General features: G+C 34.9%; 2 protein-coding genes across 2 annotated transcripts; both read right to left on the bottom strand.

Moving 5' to 3' along the window:
- Nucleotides 1–1,785: 1,785 nt before the first annotated feature.
- On the bottom strand, nt 1,786–8,323 carry LOC111194364 (E3 ubiquitin-protein ligase TRIM39-like). Its single transcript, XM_049482069.1, has 8 exons — nt 8,192–8,323; nt 6,607–6,698; nt 5,279–5,832; nt 5,043–5,138; nt 4,729–4,962; nt 4,471–4,633; nt 4,295–4,330; nt 1,786–3,260 (listed from the first exon to the last, which is right to left on the bottom strand). The coding sequence occupies exons 2-8, from the start codon at nt 6,668–6,670 to the stop codon at nt 2,716–2,718; spliced, it is 1,692 nt and encodes a 563-aa protein (XP_049338026.1). The 5' UTR covers nt 6,671–6,698; nt 8,192–8,323; the 3' UTR covers nt 1,786–2,715.
- Nucleotides 8,324–11,618: 3,295 nt separating this feature from the next.
- Nucleotides 11,619–18,725, bottom strand: LOC111194363 (E3 ubiquitin-protein ligase TRIM39-like). The gene is made up of 8 exons (XM_049482068.1): nt 18,647–18,725; nt 16,007–16,097; nt 14,669–15,222; nt 14,431–14,526; nt 14,087–14,320; nt 13,829–13,991; nt 13,625–13,660; nt 11,619–12,967 (listed from the first exon to the last, which is right to left on the bottom strand). Exons 2-8 carry the CDS (start codon nt 16,068–16,070, stop codon nt 12,423–12,425), a joined length of 1,692 nt encoding a protein of 563 aa, XP_049338025.1. The 5' UTR covers nt 16,071–16,097; nt 18,647–18,725; the 3' UTR covers nt 11,619–12,422.
- Nucleotides 18,726–19,688: the final 963 nt, after the last annotated feature.

Here is a 19,688-nt window from a genome sequence, read left to right as displayed (position 1 = left end):
TGACTAACTCTCTTTACTCTGGTTAGTTCAGTCCACCCTGTTAAATCACACACTAATAAAACTGCAGAACTGTGAATCATAAACTGAAGTTCATACCTGTATTTCTGTTGATCGTTTTAAAGGAAAGAGTTGAGTTGAATCCTGTTTTTTAGATTAAAGCTGCTAAAATGTGATCTAATGCTGAAGCAGTCAGAGACAGTTCAGTGTTTCCTCATTCAGACACTTTCAGTTTCTCCTCACTAAACTGGTGTAACTGCTCAGATTAGTTTTTAGTACTGGAATGTGTTTTAAGATGGATATTTATAAAGAGAATAGCTGAAATAATTGTGTTGATTCATGTTTAATTACTTTGAGACTTCATCACTTTCTGTATCTCTAAGAGGTGATTTATTTATTTTCTAAAATCACTTAATTCCATTTATTATATATAAATAATTTCAGTGAATCAGATGAGACTACCTGATCTCAGCACCAGGATCTGTAGGATTAATACTACAGCTCTAAAGCTTCAGCTAGATGTGAGTGATTAGACTTTAAGATCTAACTGAATCTGTAAATTATATTATGAACGACACAGCCAAATATTAAAATGTAAAATATAACTTGTCAATGCCTTAAAGAAGGTCTCTGACTGAAATCTTACATATTAATGTACTTAAAAGACTGAATAGTGAAGGAGTAGTGGTAGTGAGTGCTGAGTTAATCATGTGGAGAATAAAATATAGAACAAATGATTATTAAAAGTTTATTATAATCAATTTAATTTTAATCTGTTACTTCATTAAAACTAAGCACTTTCCCTCTGACTTTCCACACATTCTTACACAGCTAATCCATAAACCTGATATCAGATAAATAACACTTCTATAGCACATCTCTCACCCACTAACATTTACTGATTACTGTGAGAAATGTAGTTTTATTATTCATGTTTTAATGCTTTGCTTCCATCTAGTGTACAGTAAAATATTGCATTATGGAAGAGAGGACAGATAAAAGAGTGAACAGACATAACATTCCCTGTCTGCCATGGCGTGCACAGACATTTTGGGGGGCAAGTGCTCAGGGGGGAAAAAGGGCACTTTTTAGCGCACGTGGAACACTTGATTATAAAAAAAAACGTTATCTATAATTAATGTGGGCTAGAGCGGCTAGTTTATCTGGAGACCAGTCGGCTAAAGATGCTTAGTAGTTTGGTGCTGTATGAGACATTTTACTGCACAACAAAATGATTTCACGTAGGCCTAAGAGGGCAAACGGTAGGATTTTACTTGATGTGTATGTTACCTGGGTGGTGGGACACGGGGGAAAAGAAGCCTATCTGTTGCCGTGCGTGCTGTGCTGAAGACTCGCTGAACTGAACTGCTGCTGCAGCGCATCTAGTGTGCCTTGCGCGCGACCGCGCGGGGTCACGTGACACAGGAAGAGAGTGGTCGGGTGTGATTTCAGGGCATTCTGTTTTCACTCGCTTTTAATCGCTCAGGTTTTCAAAAGATCATTTCAAACCGGCCTCAGTAAAATCTCAATAATAATAATAATAATATATATATATTTTTTAAACGAAGTTTCAAAAGTACACTTTGGTTGATAAAGGTCAGAGTAGGTGGTGCTTTAGCCTCTGCCTGTCTGTCATACTTTGCAGTATCACTTTTACACAGCCTTTACACAATATAGTACAATTTCAGGAACAGACAGAGTGTTTGAGTTTAATTTAGCTGTATATTTGGTTTAAAAGAACAGAGTTAAGTATTTATTTGTAGTGTAGAAACCCAGAAACTCAGATACTCTCAGAAGACAGCATTCCTTTATTGCTTCAATTATGGAAACACAAAAAGCATTTTAACCTCCTTTTAACTCATTTTTACATTCTTACACTGTAAAAAAAAAGGATTACTACTGTAAACACAGTAACAGTGTATGTGTTTGATTAAATATATGAATAATTATTAGCGTCACAGAATATTTCCCTCATAAATAAAAAAACAATTAACATTAAAACCACCTGCCCAATTATTATGTAGACTCCCTTCATCCTTCCAAAAAAAAGCTCTGATCTGTAGAGACATTAACCCCACAAGACCTCTAAAGGCATCTGTGGTATCGGCCATTAGCAGCAGGTTCATAAAGTCCTGTAAGTTGTGAGGTGGGACCTCCGTATAGGTTCTAATGAACCTGTAACTATTTTCTTGGAGAACTTTTGGTCAATACTGACCACTACATATCAGGAACCACCCACAAGACCTGCCTGATGTTTTGCAGATGTTCAGATCCAGTCATCTAGACATCACAGATTTGTTTCTCAAATTCTTATGTGTGTCCATATGTTCTGCTTTCAGCACATTAGACCTGACTGATCACTAACTTTTCTATTAAATCCTTTACATGTGCCACTTGAACCAGATTATCAATGTAATTCTCATCACCTATAAGTGGTTTGTATATGGTATAGTTGATTGCTGATAATTTGTAATATAATAACACATGATTACACTTTACTGCAGAATAATTAAGTACTTTTAGTTTTTTTTCTTGAAATATGTTGAGTTCTGTTTGTTAGGAAATCATTCAAACATTAATAAAGGATTCCAACAGGACTCTATACACAGCCCATATCAAGCAATAGTGAGATCAGGCCAATAAACTGTGTGGTTATCTATTAAATCTATCTCTTTTCTTTTCTAACATCTGATAAACACTGAACTGTGTTGAAACATATTAAATCTTACACACAGGTGATATGATCAATGGCACTGAGTTTTTACCTCCATCATTAACACAGGGGCTGAAGTATGGATAGAGTTTCTCAGTGAAGGACTGACCAGTGAAAGAGTAGATATGAGACCTGGCCTCCACATCATAAAAGGAGACTAGACCCTCCTCATAATCCACAAACACCCCCACCTTCTGGAGCTTCTCTCTCAGAGAGAGGGAGACTGAAGGACCAGCAAGAGCCTTATACTGATTCCCATTCCTCAACCATACAGTCCAGAATCCATTCTTTGGGCTCAGTGTAATCTGACACTTTCTGTTAACAGACACTCTGACCACTCCTACAGTCCACTCAGTCTTCCCACTGACCTGCACCTCATAGTAAAATCTTCCTGAGGACAATCCCTCCTTTCCCAGAACACAGACACATTCATCAAATCTCTCTGGATTGTCAGGAAGATTCTGTTTTGTGTTTCCATGTGTCACCTGTTTTCCATCATCAGACAGGATAAGTTTGGGATGAGCTGTATCAGGATCCAGAGTCACGTCCACTGAGAGAAACACAGAGAGTGATATGAGTATACAGATAATAATACATTTATCATCCTAAGTACATGTATCAGACTAAGTACAGTTTAAAAAAGTAAAATTAAGATTAATTGTGATTCATCACACTTTTTTCTGCTTAAGACTTACAGGTTTAATAGTGGATATTAAAATTTAAATAAAATAATAATTGTAAGATTGCTCAATTTAAATATACTTGTATTAGTGATATCAGTCGCTATTTCTGTATAATTGGGAGGGAGAGAAATAATAATTGTGTAGTGTGGTTTGTCTGGCAAACAGGTGTGTGTGTGTATTTGTGTGTGTGTGTATTTGTGTGTGTAGTAGTAAGAAAGAAGGGTAGTGAGGGTCAAATTGGGTGTTAGGAATATAATTCATATTTCAGCATATTTTTTTTTCTGAACTCGGCAGTAGTAACGCCATGTTTAACATTGTTAAATAAAACGGTACCACTATAAAATAAGACTACCTTTATAAAGGGTTTATAAATGGTTTACAATTAGTTTATTAATGGTTACTTATTAGGTTGTAAATGCCTTAAAAATCATTAATAATCAGTTATAACACATACGTAGAAAGGACAACAATGACCTGTTGTTTGTCAAATAGTGAACCCACAGCCATATATATTGAGACCTTTCGATGTATGTGTTATAACTAATTATTAATAATTTTTAAGGCATTTACAACCTAATTAGTAACCATTAATAATCTAATTGTAAACCATTTATAAACCCTTTATAAAGGTAGTCTTATTTTAAAGTGGTGCCAATAAAACCACTAAGACGTCACCAGGATGAACTACAGGAGGAAACTTATGCCAAATTTGGTACAATGATTGAAGTTAAAGATTCTAAATTGCATGTGTTAATATGTTAACATTAACAGCACTAATCATATTTATTGTTTCAAGAGGAATTTAACCTTATACAGTTCCATGGGTTGATGTGGTGGAATTATGATTTTATAATGCAATTTAAAACTATAATTAATGAAAAATACACAAATTATACTGTACCTGCATACTGCTGGATTCTCTTCAGCTCTGTTAAAACTAATTACAATAAAATATAAGATTAATTATTATTACATACATAATTTTATTCTAATCTTTGGTCCAATTAAAAGACAATGTATCTTGTGAGATTCCCTGTTAGATTTCTATTAAACATAAGAAATATGAAAGTTTCTCACCTGATTCTTTAATCTTCTCATTAATAGTTTTAGTGAGTTCTTTATTCAGACTCTTCTGAAGTTTAGACAGAGCGTTCCTCACAGTCTCTACACTCAGATGAGGATCATCACTGATATCAGTCCAGTTGGTGGTGTGTGGGGGTCTGCACAGGGATGCGTAAATCTACAGTCCAGAAGGAGAGAGGAGAGATCCTCAGCATGGGCAGTGTTGTTGTGAGATGTGCTGCATTACCATTGAGCAGATAGAGGAACACTGACCTGTAGGAGGTGGAGGTGATCCTCAGTGTGTGAGAGCTGCTCCAGCTCAGTGTCTCTCCTCTTTAGCTCAGTGATTTCCTGCTCCAGATCTTTAATGAACTCTTCAGCCTGCTTCTCTGCTGCTTTCTGCTTCTCCTTCATCACCTCAAGCAGCTCAGCCTGACTTCTCTCAATGGAGCGCATCAGAGCAGTGAAGACTTCAACACTGTCTGAAATCTCCTTCTCTGTGTTTCTCTGAGGAAAGAACAACTTTAACTGTAAATAAATCATCACAAAATCATGGAGTTACTCTGTATATCCACAGTTTCGCCCACTTTTCTCATCTCTGCTGAGTGTTTGGTCTCTTTAATCTTCTTCAGTCTGTCTTGGATCATCTGCTGCACCTCTGTCTGTGTCTTTCCCAGCTGTGTCTGTGAGCAGAGGAGTATTATTTTGTTATTATATGACATTTCAGATTAATTGTTAAGAACAATTGTTTGTATTTATAATTTTAATGACTAAAATAATTGTTTATTATTGAAGAGAAAAATTGTGTAAAAGTGTTTCTGACCTTTTTCTCTCTACTCTCCTCCTCTATAGGAACAGTGTTGTGATTCTTGTGGTCAGTCACAGTACAGAAAACACATACACACGTCTGATCATCTCTACAGAACAGCTCCAGGGGTCTCTCGTGCTTCTGGCAGATGTAGACCTCCAGGTTCTCCACTGGATCAATTAGTTTGTGATTCTTAAGTGTCCCGACAGTATGTACCTCCAGATGAGTTTTACAGAACGTCGCTCCACAATTCAGACAGGATTTGAAGGCCTTCAGCTTCTCTCCAGTGCAGACGTCACAGAGAACCTCAGGTTTATCTAGAACACTTTTCTTCTTGAAGTGATCTGCAATCTCTCTCAGTGTTGTATTGATCTTCAGTTCAGGTCTCTTGGTGAATTTCTCTTTACATAAAGGACAGTGACAGTGCTGAGTGCTGTTCCAGTACTGAGTGAGGCAGGATTTACAGAAGTTGTGTCCACATGGAGTAGAAACTGGATCAGTGAACACGTCCAGACAGATAGAACAGTGGAACTGATCTTCAGACAGAGGACTGCTGGACTCACAACCAACTGTATCAGAAATATAAAAGTAATTAACATTAAACTTTAACTTTTTTAATTTGATAGAAAGGGTTAAAAGTATTTACAATAAACTAATACCTGATTAATCTAATTTACACTGATATGCCAAAGTCAGAGGACAGCAGTATATAAATTGATCATAAAGTGTTACGTCAGGGTGCAGCTTAGGAACACCCACACCTGTATAAGTTGCGAGGTTTTATCTTGTGATGGAGGCTGAACACTGGTTAGCATACTTATAATAAGACAATGTGAATTAGTTCTAGTGAGGTGTGATAACAGGAAGGCAGATGGATGGTACATTTCATTTCTGAAGATGTGTGGGCATTTAACATTTCTCAATCTACAGTGTCAGGAATACATCATAGAAGGCGTTATCGTCCACAGTGGACAGTGCAGTGGGTTGTAATGATTGTAACCTGCTGTGTCTGGCTAGAAACATACTATTGCTATTTGTCTTTTGCTATGTCAGAGTATTTTCATCCCAACTATATCAGCTTTAAGACTGCTCAGTTTGTACTGATTTTATGATTTAATTGAATCTGTGAAGAATTGAGAGTTGATGCAGTTTGTTTACATTTAGTATTTCCTACAATCAGTTAAAAAGCACATCAGTCTTTTTTGTTTAACACTAAACCTGTGAGAAACCGTCCATACTGTAAACACTTTTATTCATTTATAGCACAGCATGATAGAAGTAAAGAAAACGAGGAAATGTAATAACAATGACTTATTTACTTTTTTATAAATTGTGTAACTTACATGAGGCTGATTGATCCATACTCTTTCTTCTTCCTTGTCTTGGTTGTGGTGAAGATTCAGCCATTTCCTCCCTCCTTTTTCCCCCTATTAACCTTTCAGAAGAATCACATATAACATTCAACAATATTAATATCACTGATAAATTTGTCTATTTGTAAAGGGTTTAAATGTAAGTATTATCAGCAGAAGATACTAACATGAGTAATAAGCACCAATCTTATTCTGTAAATATTGAATGCAATTTCTTGTTTTAAAAAAATTGACTATAGAATATACTATATAACGTGTTCTAAAACATTAGACTAAAGTGATTTAATAGCACTTATTTTTCTAGTTTTATAGGACTTCAGGTTATATACAACCAAATAGACATTTGTCCTATAGTTTTGGCTTCCTATAATTCCAAAATGCTACAGTACATCACTTAAAACATCTAGCATTAGTACTACATCAAGTGTTCTTTAAGAATTTTAGGGGCATTTAATAATCATTTGTTTTTCTAGTTTTTAAGGACACCAAATTCTGGTTTCACACTTACTGTTTTTGTAAATTTCACTTCCCATTACTCCAAAATACTACATTAATATCACAATACTTATATCATTATTAATCTTTCTTAAATGATTTCGTGGTGTGATATGATAACCCTTTGATTTGATGATTTTACAGGACAGAAATCTGGTTTATGCTAAACCCAATGTACATTTTTTTATATGTTTGCCGCCACATTACCAAAAATCTGTAGTAATATAACTTGAAGCATATACCTTGAATACATGAGAATTTAGTGGTGTGATATGATAACCCTTTGATTTTAATGCTTTAAAACTCTGGTCTATACACAATTAAATAAGCAATGTTCCTACATTCACCATCCCATTAATTACAATTTCAATTCTGGTCTATATATCCATAATAATTATAATAATATTTTTTCCATCCTAGTACTCCAAATTCTTAAAGTAATACAATTTGAAATGAAACATGATTAATACTATGGAAAGTGTTTTAAAGACATTATTGGTGTCATTTGATAACGCTTTGATTTTATCTTTAAAACAGACTTAAAAGTGTGGTATATAATTTTTAAATTTAGTGTATTTAACCTGAAAACAGATTAATTTTATTTTTAGCAAGAGAAAGGTCGGCATTTCCAAAATGTTACACTGTTCTACAGATAGGTGGTTGTGTTTCTGGTGTATATGTGTTGATTAGAGCTGGATAAATGATGTTTATTGTGCTGTAAAACTTGTTTCTGCTCCATTATCAGTCTCTCTGCACGAGAAGCGCGAGCAGCTTCTCCCTCATATCCAGTCAGACCGCGGATACAGTAAAACTCGGTTTAGACGCGCAGCACAAACTTTCAGTGTAAATACTTTCAGGAGTTTTTTTTACAGAGGAAAACTTACTATGCCTACTCTAAATTATATCCAAGTTAAATTAGACAGTGTTTCCCCATAAAAACATATAATAAAATCTGTACACGAGACTGTGTTTACTCAGTTCATTACACACCATGTTTAATCCTGTTTAGTTACACACTGACAGAGCTGTGGAACTATGAATCATTTACTAAAGTACATACCTTTATTTCTCTCTTTTCCTGGAGTGTTGTTGGCTTGTTGTGTTTAATCTCCTCTCAGTTGCTTAAAATCCAGAAGTTAAATCTAATCTTATGGTGAAGCAAAACAGGGCAGTTTACTGTGAGCTTCCTGATTCAAACACTTTCACTTTCTCTGAAGTGTCTAGTCTCCTCCCTGCTGTGCTGTTGGTGTGTGCTATAAGTTTTAGCTGCACTTTACGGGGTAATTTTAGGGCTGATTGATATATTAATAATCAGCAGTTGTTTTGCAGACATGTGGAATTAATTACTATACGACTCTAAGGGACTATTTTACTGCTTTCTACACACTATGTCCAAATGTTTGGACACACACAATAATTCAGTACGTCAAATTATGGTTTATGCAAAACCAAATGGGCATTTATACGCCCATTTATACGTTTATACACTTCAATTGCTCCAAAATGCTATACTGTAATATTACTTGAAACATACATTAAATAGAAGAATAAAATATTTATTAATTTAATGGTGTAATATGAAACCCTTTCATTTTCATGTTCTATAGAATTCAAAACTCTGGTCCAATTTACAACCAACCATTTTCCATACCATTAATTTACAGGTTTTCTCTCAAATCAGAATTAATATTTGCACCACACTGTGAGCAGTTCTCAAAAACAGTTTGTACAAACAGCACCACATAATGGATAAGCAGCAAATGCTCATACTTCACTCTAAATCCTTTATCTATATTCCAAAGGTCTGTATTTATATCAGTGAACCTCATCAATGAGTCATCAGAATAAAGAGTTTTTTAGTCATTGATTATGAACAAATCCATCAAAATGATTAGTCATGTGGTCATCTTTCAGTTTACTCTATAAGGATTTACTCAATGATAAAGTTTTGATGAGAATTATTAATAAATTCTGCCCTCTTTCCTTTAAATCATGAATCAGTACACAATTACACATTACTGTTTATGAAAGCCTGACTACAAGAAATTTGACAAAATTTACCTTTATGATTTTACTGTTTATACAGTAATTTATTGACAGATCATGTCGTTGTACCACAGAACAGACAGACAGGACTGTCAGTACATCGTGTTTCTTCAGGTTATAGCCAGTCCCATCCAGGTTTAAATTTACTTTATTCCCGTTTCATTCTGTTACATTCCAGAATTTACAACATGACATTTATGAATTTCTTTCATTATTATTTTGAAGACAATACAGTTATGAACACATATCAGATGTTCATTTCTAAAATCACAGAAATTGTCAGATCACAGATCACTTACTGTACTGTATATAATTACACATTGATCAATCATAACATTATGACCACGTGCTTGTTCATATCCATTATCTATTTTTAAGCTCCACTGATCATAGGAGCACTTTAGTTAGTCATTAATTCAGGAGATATTTAACAGAAAGAAAAGTATGAAATCTGCTTTACAGGCTCTGATAACTAGTTTAACTGAATTGAATGTATTGAATGTGGCTTCTCCACTGCGCAAGCCGGCCCAGTAAATTGCACTTAGGCTATTTGCTTAAAAACAAAAAACAAAAACAAAAAGGTTTGTTCAAAAATTTGTATTTTATATGCTTAAACAATGTTAATTATATTTCAGTAGAGGACAGTCATTGTAAATTATGTTACTGTTCTTGGTCTATTTTGGTTTAATGATTGTGCAGTGCATAGCCATATTACTGATTTTGTATTTTTGCACTTGGGCTATAAGCTCAATATAAAATAGTTTGTTTGTTTAGAAATTATTTTATATTATTAAACCATGTTAAATTATATTAGATTAGAGGAAATTCATTGAGACATCATTCTTGTAGGCTAGGTCAAGAAATTATACTTACCGCATTTAGATGGTTCCTCAAGCTTGGTGTGCCACCATGATATGCTAGTTGAATATCACATATTTGGCACACTGCCTTTGTCTTGTCTACACTCAATTTGAAATGCTTCCAAACAGCTGAGCTTCTCAGAATTTTGCCTCTCTTATACCGCCATTAACCTGAACAGAAGTGTAATGTTAGAGTGAGGTGGAGCTCTGGAAAGGAAAAAAAACGAATATCCGAAGACCAAAATTAAAAACCGAATACCTACTCAACGAGCGAATATCCGCATACCCGAATATTCGGGTCCAGCCCTAGAAAACTCAAATCTGATTCTGTTTTGTGTTTCCATGTGTCACTTGTTTTCATCACACTTTTTCTGCTTGAGACTTAAATGTTTGATAGCGAATAATAAAATATAAATAAAATAATAAATGTTAGATTGGTAAAATTTAATTATATTTGTATGAGTGATACCAGTGGCTATTTCTCTGTATTTTTGGGAGGAACACAACAATAATTGTGTAGTGTGGTGTGTCTTGCAGACAGGTGTGTGTGTGTGTGTGTGTGTGTGTGAGTTAGAGAGAAGGGTAGTGAGAGTTAGATTGGTTATTAGAAATATAATTCATATTTCAGCATAAATAATTTTTCGACAGTAGTGAAGACATGTTTAATATTGTTAAATAAAATCACTAATACATCACTAGACTAAACTACAGGAGGAAGCTGGTGCCAATCTTGGTACAATGATTGAAGTTAAAGATTTCAGATTAATTGCGAGAGTTAACATGTTAATATTGACAGCACTAATATTATGTAATGACACAGATAGAATTTAACCTTATACAGTTCTAAGAGTAAATGTGATGTAATTATGATTTTAAAATTAAATAATCAATTAAAACTATAAGAAAAAAGACACAAAGTGGTAGTGAGTGCCTAATAATTCTGTAGGGACTAAAAAAACATAACAAATACTTATTAAAAGTGTATTATTAATGATTTAATTGTAATTACTTACTTTATTGATCTACCCTTTCACACTGACTTGCCACAGTTTCTAACACATCTAACTCACAAACCTCATATCAGATCAATAAATCTCTCACCCACCATTTACTGTGAGAATTATAGTTTTATTATTCATGTTTTATTGCTTTGTTTCCATCTAGTGTACAGTAAAATATTGCATTATGAAAGAGAGGACAGATAAAAGAGTGAACAGACATACCATTACCTGTCTGTCATACTGTGAACTCACATTTTTACACAGCTTTTACACAAAATATATAATTTCAGACACAGACAAAGTGTTTGAGTTTAATTTAGCTGTATATTTGGTTTAAAAGAACAGAGTAAAGTATTTATTTGTAGTGTAGAAACCCAGAAACTCAGATACTCTCAGAAGACAGCATTCCTTTGTTACTTCAATTATGGAAACACAGAAAGCATTTTAACTCATTTTTACATTCTTACACTGTAAAAAAAGATTACTACTGTAAACACAGTAATAGTGTATGTGCTTGATTAAATATATAAATAATCATTAATATCACAGAACATTGTTTTTTTTTTCTTTGCTTGTTTTTGCAAGCACAAAACATATAACAAAAATGTTTTACATCAATCAGTCAAAACATCAAAACCACCTGTATAATTATTATGTAAACGCCCCTCATGCTTCTAGAAAATCTCTAATCTGTAGAGGCATGAACTCCACAAGACCTCTAAAAGTATCTTGTGGTATCAGCAGCAGGACATTAGCAGCAGATCCTTAAAGTCCTGTAAGTTGTGAGGTGGGACCTCCATGGATCACAGCAAGGAGCCGTAGAGGTGCTCATGAACCTGTAACTAGTTTCTTAGAGCAATTCTAGTCAGTAATGATCACTGCATACCAGGAACCACCCACAAGACCTGCCTGATGTTTTGGAGATGTTAGATCCAGTTGTCTAGACATCACAGATTGTTTCAGGTCTAAGTATCTCAGAATTTTATGTTTGTCCATATTTTCTGCTTCCAGCACATCAAGTTCAAGACCTGACTTATCACTAGCATTCTTAATATAGTTATCTCTTAACAGGTGTCACTGAAACCAGATTATCAATGTAATTCTTTTCACCTATAAGGTGTTTGTATATGGTATAGTTGATTGCTGATGATCTGTCAAATAATAACATAATTACAATTTACTGCAAAATAATTAAGTACTTTTAGTTTTGTATTTCCCTGACATATGTTCAGTTCTGTTTGTTTGGAAATTATTAAAACATTAATAAAGTATTTCAACAGGACTCTATACACAGCCCATATTAAGCAATGGTGAGATCGGGCTATTAAATATATACCTTTTCTTTTCTGACATCTGATAAACACTAATTTGAGCTGAAAACTTATTAAATTTTCCACACGGGTGATATAATCAGTGAAGCTGCATTTTTACCTCCATTGTTAAGAAAAGGGCTGAAGTACGGATAGAGTTTCTCAGTGAAAGACTGACCAGTGAAAGAATAGATATGAGACCTGGCCTCCACATCATAAAAGGAGACCAGACCCTCCTCATAATCCACAAACACCCCCACCTTCTGGGGCTTCTCTCTCAGGGAGAGGAGGACTGAGGGACCAGCAAGAGCCTTATACTGATTCCCATTCCTCAACCACACAGTCCAGAATCCATTCTGTGGTTTCAGTGTAATTTCCCCCTTCCTGTTAATGGACTCTCTGGCCACTCCAAAATCCCAGTCAGTCTTCCCGCTGACCTGCACCTCATAGTAAAATCTCCCTGAGGAGAATCCCTCCTTTCCCAGGACATTAACACATGTATTAAATCTCTTTGAATTGTCAGGAAGTTTCTGTTTTTTGTCTCCATGTCTCACTTGTTTTCCATCATCAGTCAGGATGAGTTTGGGATAAGCTGTATCAGGATCCAGAGTCACGTCCACTGAGAGAAACACAGAGAGTGCTATGAGTACAGAGATATTAAATACATTTATCACCAGTGGATCAGATTGAGTACAGTTTGAAAATATATTAATTGTGATTCATTACACTTTTTTTCTGCTTAAGACTTAAAAGTTTAATAGTGCATATTAAAATACAAACAAAATATTTGTATGAAGGATGTCGCTATTTCTGTGTATTTTTGGGAGGGACAAAACAATAATTGTGTAGTGTATGTGTGTGTGTGTATTTGTGTGAGTGTGTGTGTGTGTGTGTGTGTGTGTGTGTGTGTGAAAGTGAAAGAGAAGGATAGTGAGAGTTAGACTGGGTGTAAGAGATCTATATTTCCATATAATCCATATTTGTTTGTTTTTGAACTCAACAGTAGTGATGCCATGTTAACACTGATAAATATAACCACTAATACATCACCAGACTAAACTATGGGATGAAGCTGGTACCAAACTTGGTACAAGGATTGAAGTTTTCAGATTTATTGCGTGCAATAACGTGTTAATACTGACAGCACTAATATTATATAATGACTCAGGAGGAATTTAACCTTATACAGTTCCATGGGTAGATGTGGTGGAATTATGATTTTAAAATTCAATGATCAATCAAAACTATAAGAGAAAAGACACAAGTTACACTGTACCTGCATACTGCTGGATCCTCTTTAGTTCTGCTGAAACTAATAACAATAAAAGATAAGATTAATTATTATTATTACATACATACTTTTAATCTAATACTTGGTCGAATTAAAATACAAGCTTCTGTGACTTGTGATTTTTCCAGCTTCCTGTGAATGCTGCCTCTGAGATTTCTAGTAAACATGTTTAATATGAAAGTTTCTCACCTGATTCTCTGATCTTCTCATTAATAGTTTTAGTGAGTTCTTCATTCAGACTCTTCTGAAGTTGAGACAGAGCGTTCCCCACAGTCTCTACACTCAGATGAGGGTCAGCACTGATATCAGTCCAGTTGGTGGTGTGTGGGGGTCTGCACAGGGATGGGTAAATCTACAGTCCAGCAGGAGAGAGGAGAGATCCTCAGCATGGGCAGTGTTGTTGTGTGATGTGCTGCATTACCATTGAGCAGATAGAGAAACACTGACCTGTAGGAGGTGGAGGTGATCCTCAGTGTGTGAGAGCTGCTCCAGCTCAGTGTCTCTCCTCTTTAGCTCAGTGATTTCCTGCTCCAGATCTTTAATGAACTCTTCAGCCTGCCTCTCTGCTGCTTTCTGCTTCTCCTCCATCACCTCAAGCAGCTCAGCCTGGCTTCTCTCAATGGAGCGTATCAGAGCAGTGAAGACTTCAACACTGTCTGAAATCTCCTTCTCTGTGTTTCTCTGAGGGAAGAACAATTTTAACTTTAATCAAATCACATTAAAGATATGATCAATGCCAATCAAAACTACGGACTGATGAAGTTACTCTGTGTATTCAGTTTTTTACCCACTTTTCTGATGTCTGCTGAGTGTTTGATCTCTTTAATCTTCTTCAGTCTGTCTTGGATCATCTGCTGCACCTCTGTCTGTGTCTTCCCCATCTGCGTCTGTGAGCAGAGAGGAAAATCATTGTTTTGTGTTTGTATAAGACATTTCAGATTAACTCTTAAAAACAACTGTTTATATTCATCTTTTTATTTGTTTATTATTAAAGATAAGAAGTGTAAAAGTATAAAAAGTGTCTCTGACCTTTTTCTCTCCACTCTCCTCCTCTATAGGAACAGTGTTGTGATTCTTGTGGTCAGTTTCAGTGCAGAACCGACACACACACATCTGATCATCTCTACAGAACAGCTCCAGGGGTCTTTCGTGCTTCTGGCAGATGTAGTCCTCCAGGTTCTCCACTGGATCAATTAGCTTGTGATTCTTAAGTGTCCCGAATGAGTGTGGTTCCAGATGAGTTTTACAGAACGTCGCTCCACAATTCAGACAGGACTTGAAGGCCTTCAGCTTCTCTCCAGTGCAGATGTCACAGAGAACCTCAGGTTTATCTAGAACACTTTTCTTCTTGAAGTGATCTGCAACCTCTCTCAGTGTTGTATTGATCTTCAGTTCAGGTCTCTTGGTGAATTTCTCTTTACATAAAGGACAGTGACAGTGCTGAGTGCTGTTCCAGTACTGAGTGAGGCAGGATTTACAGAAGTTGTGTCCACATGGAGTAGAAACTGGATCAGTGAACACGTCCAGACAGATAGAACATTGGAACTGATCTTCAGACAGAGGACTGCTGGACTCACAACCAACTGTATCAGAAATATAAAAGTAATTAACATTAAACTTTAACTTTTTTAATTTGATAGAAAGGGTTAAAAGTATTTACAATAAACTAATACCTGATTAATCTAATTTACACTGATATGCCAAAGTCAGAGGACAGCAGTATATAAATTGATCATAAACTATTACGTCAGGGGGCAGCTTAGAAACACCCACACCTGTATAAGTTGTGAGGTGTTATTTTGTGATGGAGGCTTAACACTGGTTAGTATACTTATAATAAGATGATGTGAATTAGTTCTAGTGAGGTGTGATAAGAGGAAGGCAGATGGATGGTACATTTCATTTCTGAAGATGTGTGGGCATTTAACATTTTTCGATCTACAGTGTCAGGAATACATCATAGAAGGCGTTATCGTCCACAGTGGACAGTGCAGTGGGTTGTAATGATTGTAACCTGCTGTGTCTGGCTAGAAACATACTATTGCTATTTGTTGCTCCATGTCTTTTGCTATGTCAGAGTATTTTCGTCCCAACTATATCAGCTTTAAGACTGCTCAGTTTGTACTGATTTTATGATTTTATTGAATCTGTGAAGAACTGAGAGTTGATGCAGTTTGTTTACATTTAGTATTTCCAACAATTAATTAAAAAGCACATCAGTGTTTTATTTAACACTAAGCCTGTGAGAAACCCTCCATACTGTAAACATCAACATTCATTTATAACACAGATAGAGGAAAGTGAAGAAAACAAGGCAATGTAATAACAATGGTTTATTTACTTTTTTTTATAAATTGTGTAACTTACACGAGTCTGGATTATCCATACTCTGTCTTCTGCCTTGTCTTGGTTGTGGTGAAGATTCAGCCATTTCTTTTTTCCTTTTTAACCCTAATAACTTTTCAGAAGATTCACAAAAAACCATTTAACACCATAAAGTAATTAATTTGTCTATTTGTAAATACTTAAAATGTAAGTATTCAGCAGAAAATCAGCTTAATATGATTCATCACTTGCAGTTGATCAGCCAAGGCATGATTTAAATTGAACCCGATAAACCCATAAACTGTCATTATTATTAGCCAAAGCCTGATTTAAACACAATGATTCTTTAGTGAGTAAAGTGTTAAAACTTACCTTTTTAGCTACAATTCTGAATTCATTATGTTAATGAACAGTGCAACACGAAAAAATCACAGGCCTATTATTTAAGGAAACTGTTTACTGAGAATGGAACTATAGAGTGTAATGCTGTGGACGACTGGAAAAAAAAATATCTTTACAAAATTAAGCCTACATCACAGACCATTTTCAAACTCTGATTTGACTTCATTACTCATTCATTATTCATTCAAGTGCTTAATTAATTTACACAAGGAGATGCTATGCTAACACTGTTAATAAACACCAATCTTATCCTGTAAATGTACAATAGAAAAATGTACTTAATTTCTTGTTTTTAAAAACATATTTAGGTAAAAAGGTAATTTGTCTTAGAATTATGTTAAAATTGAAAAGAACAATAACTTTTATAACTTTTTTATTTGTAATATGATTCTGCTTTCAAACTGCACCCCAGTGCATAGAAGAATTCCAGATATATTTAACGTAAAAGTGTTCACTTAAAATTACTGTAGAAAAATATTGCAGCATTTTGTAAAGGTGAAGTCACTCCAGGTCTAGGGTTTCTGCTGGCTGGCTGGCTGCAATATGATGTGTAACTCCACACATTCCCATATGTTTTTTCAGCTCATTTTCCTTCTCACTTTTAATCTTCAAACTTTTTTTCCATCCCCAGTGTCTAATTCCAACATCTATTTTTCCTTGTGCTAATATTGGCACATTTTATCATTTTCACCAGAAGGAGGCAGGTTTATACTTTGGAATAAAGTGATGGGCAGCCTTGTAGACAAGATATGCTGTTGTGTTGTTGGTCATATTAACAGATACTCTGTACAAAGATTTTTTTTCTCTGTGAGTCTGATGTTAATTGATATTAATATGGACATGCAATTATTGGTCAGAATTTGCACTAAATTTATTTTCAATCCGAATACTCTTTAAAATATTACTTTTTCTTCTTCTAAACCTCATCAGTGCCAAAAATCTGCTTTGGTCCTGGTTCTTTAGGCTGTGCTGTAAACTCAATGAATGCAGTCTGAGATGCGGGTTTATCAAATAAGTAAACCAAGTAAGTCTGACTGCGCCTCTGTTCTCTACCACAGAGATTCTGTTTGAAATTTTGACATTATGTTGAACATAATGTTATAAAGTTATAAAGTTATAAAAGTTTTACACTAACTACTTCTAACCCCATTTCCTTCTTCCCCTCCTTCACTTCTCTATCCTTTTATTTCCCTTCGGCCTCCTTAAAGCCCTATCTAAAATGGTTTATCTTAATTCCTATTACTTTTGTACTTGACTTTTGTAAGTCGCTTTGGACAAAAGCGTCTGCCAAATGTAATGTAATGTAATGTAATGTAACATTTTTGGCTTCATTCCGATAGAATGGTAGGGAATGGGACCACAGCACCCCTGCTTATATACAGCCATTGGCAACACAGAAGAATTTATTACTGTATTTATAACCTGAATAAGCCAAGCTGTATCTAGGGGTACCAATACTAAGTAGATTTGTCACAGAACTCTTCAAAATAAGACAGTGGAGGTTCTAAGCTTATACTGTTATTTATCTCCTGTCTTTATAAAACTGTAATAAAGGACAAACTTCATCTAAACATTCTCACAGATCTTACATCAGAACCTTTTATTTTCATTCTGCCTGTTTTGATCTTAATAATAATAATTTCTTAGTATATTTCTAATATATTTCTTAATAATAATCTTAGTAATATCATTTGTAATTATTATATGGTTAATACTATGGAAAGTGTTTTAAATACATCAGTGGCATTATTTGATAACACTTTTTTTTTTTACTTTAATAAGACTTTAACGTGTGGTTTATAATTTTAACCTAAAAACAGATTCATTTTATTTTTAGCAAGGGAAAGGTCTGCATTTCCAAAATACTGTGTTTCTTGTGTATATGCGTTGATTAGAGCTGGTTAAATGATGTTTATTGAGCTGTAAAACTCATTTCTTTCCCATTATTATTCTCTGCACGAGAAGCGTGCGGTAAAACTACACTTCAGTGTAGATACGATCTGAGTTTTGGTTGTAAGAAGTTATTATTATTATTATTTTTTTTTTTACAGATGACAGTAAATAAATATACTGCTGTACAAGCTGTACACTGACTGCTCTAAGACATATCCAAGTTTAGTTTATACAGTGTTTCCCATAAAAAACATATAATAATATATCTGTAGAAATATAAGGAGTGTATTCACTTCTGTGAGATACTGTACACGAGACTGTGTCCACCATGTTTAATCACACACTAACAGAGCTGAGGAACTACGAATAATTTACCGAAGTACGTACCTTTATTCCTCTCTTTTCCTGTAGTGTTGTTGTGTTTAATTTCCTCTCAGTTGCTAAAAATCCAGAAGTTAAAAGTCTAAACTTATGGTGAAGCAAAACATGGAGGTTCACTGTAAGCTTCCTGATTCCAACACTTTCACTTTCTGTGTGACGTCATTATCCACCTTATTCTGCCATGCCCACTTTCAAGAGTTTGTTTCTTCTATAATTGTGTTTATAGGTTCTGAATGAAATTTTGACATTTGTGGCTTTATTTCTATAGAATGGTAGGGAATGGAACCACATCATATTTGCTTATGTACAGCCACTGGCTACACAGAGGAATTTATTACTGTATAACCTGAAGTGAGCAATACTGTATCTAGGGGTATCTATACTTGATATTTCACAGAATCCTTCATAAATAAGACAGTGGTGGTTCTGAGATTATATTGTTATTCATCCCTGCATTTATTAAACTGTAATAAAAGGACAAATGTTACTGTATTTTCTTTAATAAGGCAAACTTAAAATTCTTTAATTTTCCCAAAAATCAACAGTGTGCCTTTTATAAATACAGTGTTTAACTGGTGTTTCAGTTTAGCCAGGGGCACCAAGGCTGGAGCAGTATAAGCATTACCGGCTAACTGCACTAAGCGCTAGCTCTTTTTGCTGTTTAGAGGTGAGTATTATTGGCCTGTAGCCCGCTTCTAACATCAGCTACCACTGATGGATCAGTATTAGCATTAGCCACTTATCATGCTAAGCGCTAGCTCTTTTGCTGTTCCGAGGTGAGTGTTATCGGCCTGTAGCCTGCTGCTAACCCTGGCTAGCACTGCTTAAGCAGTATCAGCATTACCCGCTACGCGCTAGCTCTTTTGTCGTTCAGAGGCGAGTATTATCAATCTGTCTGTTTGAATCTTCTATAGATAACTAAATAGACATTTGTCCTAAGATTAGCTTTCTATTAGTCCAAAATGTTACTGTACCATCACTTAAAAGTTCTAGCATTAGTAAGTAAGTATGTCAAGTGTATTTTAAGAATTTTATGGTGGCATTTGAT

This window comes from Astyanax mexicanus, chromosome 8 (assembly GCF_023375975.1).
Source record: "Astyanax mexicanus isolate ESR-SI-001 chromosome 8, AstMex3_surface, whole genome shotgun sequence".
In the NCBI taxonomy this organism is placed as follows: Eukaryota; Metazoa; Chordata; class Actinopteri; order Characiformes; family Acestrorhamphidae; genus Astyanax; species Astyanax mexicanus.
The sequence above is the reverse complement of the archived record's forward strand: the minus strand, read 5'-3'. Positions and strand labels throughout refer to the sequence as shown.

Excerpts from the sequence above, each read along its gene's own strand:
- LOC111194363 (XM_049482068.1), bottom strand. The coding sequence starts at position 16,070 with ATGGCTGAATCTTCACCACAACCAAGACAAGGCAGAAGACAGAGTATG. Across the intron at positions 14,321-14,430 it reads ACTCAGCAGACATCAGAAAA|AGAAACACAGAGAAGGAGAT; the intron begins GTGGGTAAAAAA and ends TTCTTCCCTCAG. Across the intron at positions 13,661-13,828 it reads TGAGAAGATCAGAGAATCAG|TTTCAGCAGAACTAAAGAGG; the intron begins GTGAGAAACTTT and ends TATTGTTATTAG.
- LOC111194364 (XM_049482069.1), bottom strand. The coding sequence starts at position 6,670 with ATGGCTGAATCTTCACCACAACCAAGACAAGGAAGAAGAAAGAGTATG. Across the intron at positions 4,963-5,042 it reads ACTCAGCAGAGATGAGAAAA|AGAAACACAGAGAAGGAGAT; the intron begins GTGGGCGAAACT and ends TTCTTTCCTCAG. Across the intron at positions 3,261-4,294 it reads GAGAATCCAGCAGTATGCAG|TGGACGTGACTCTGGATCCT; the intron begins GTACAGTATAAT and ends TGTTTCTCTCAG.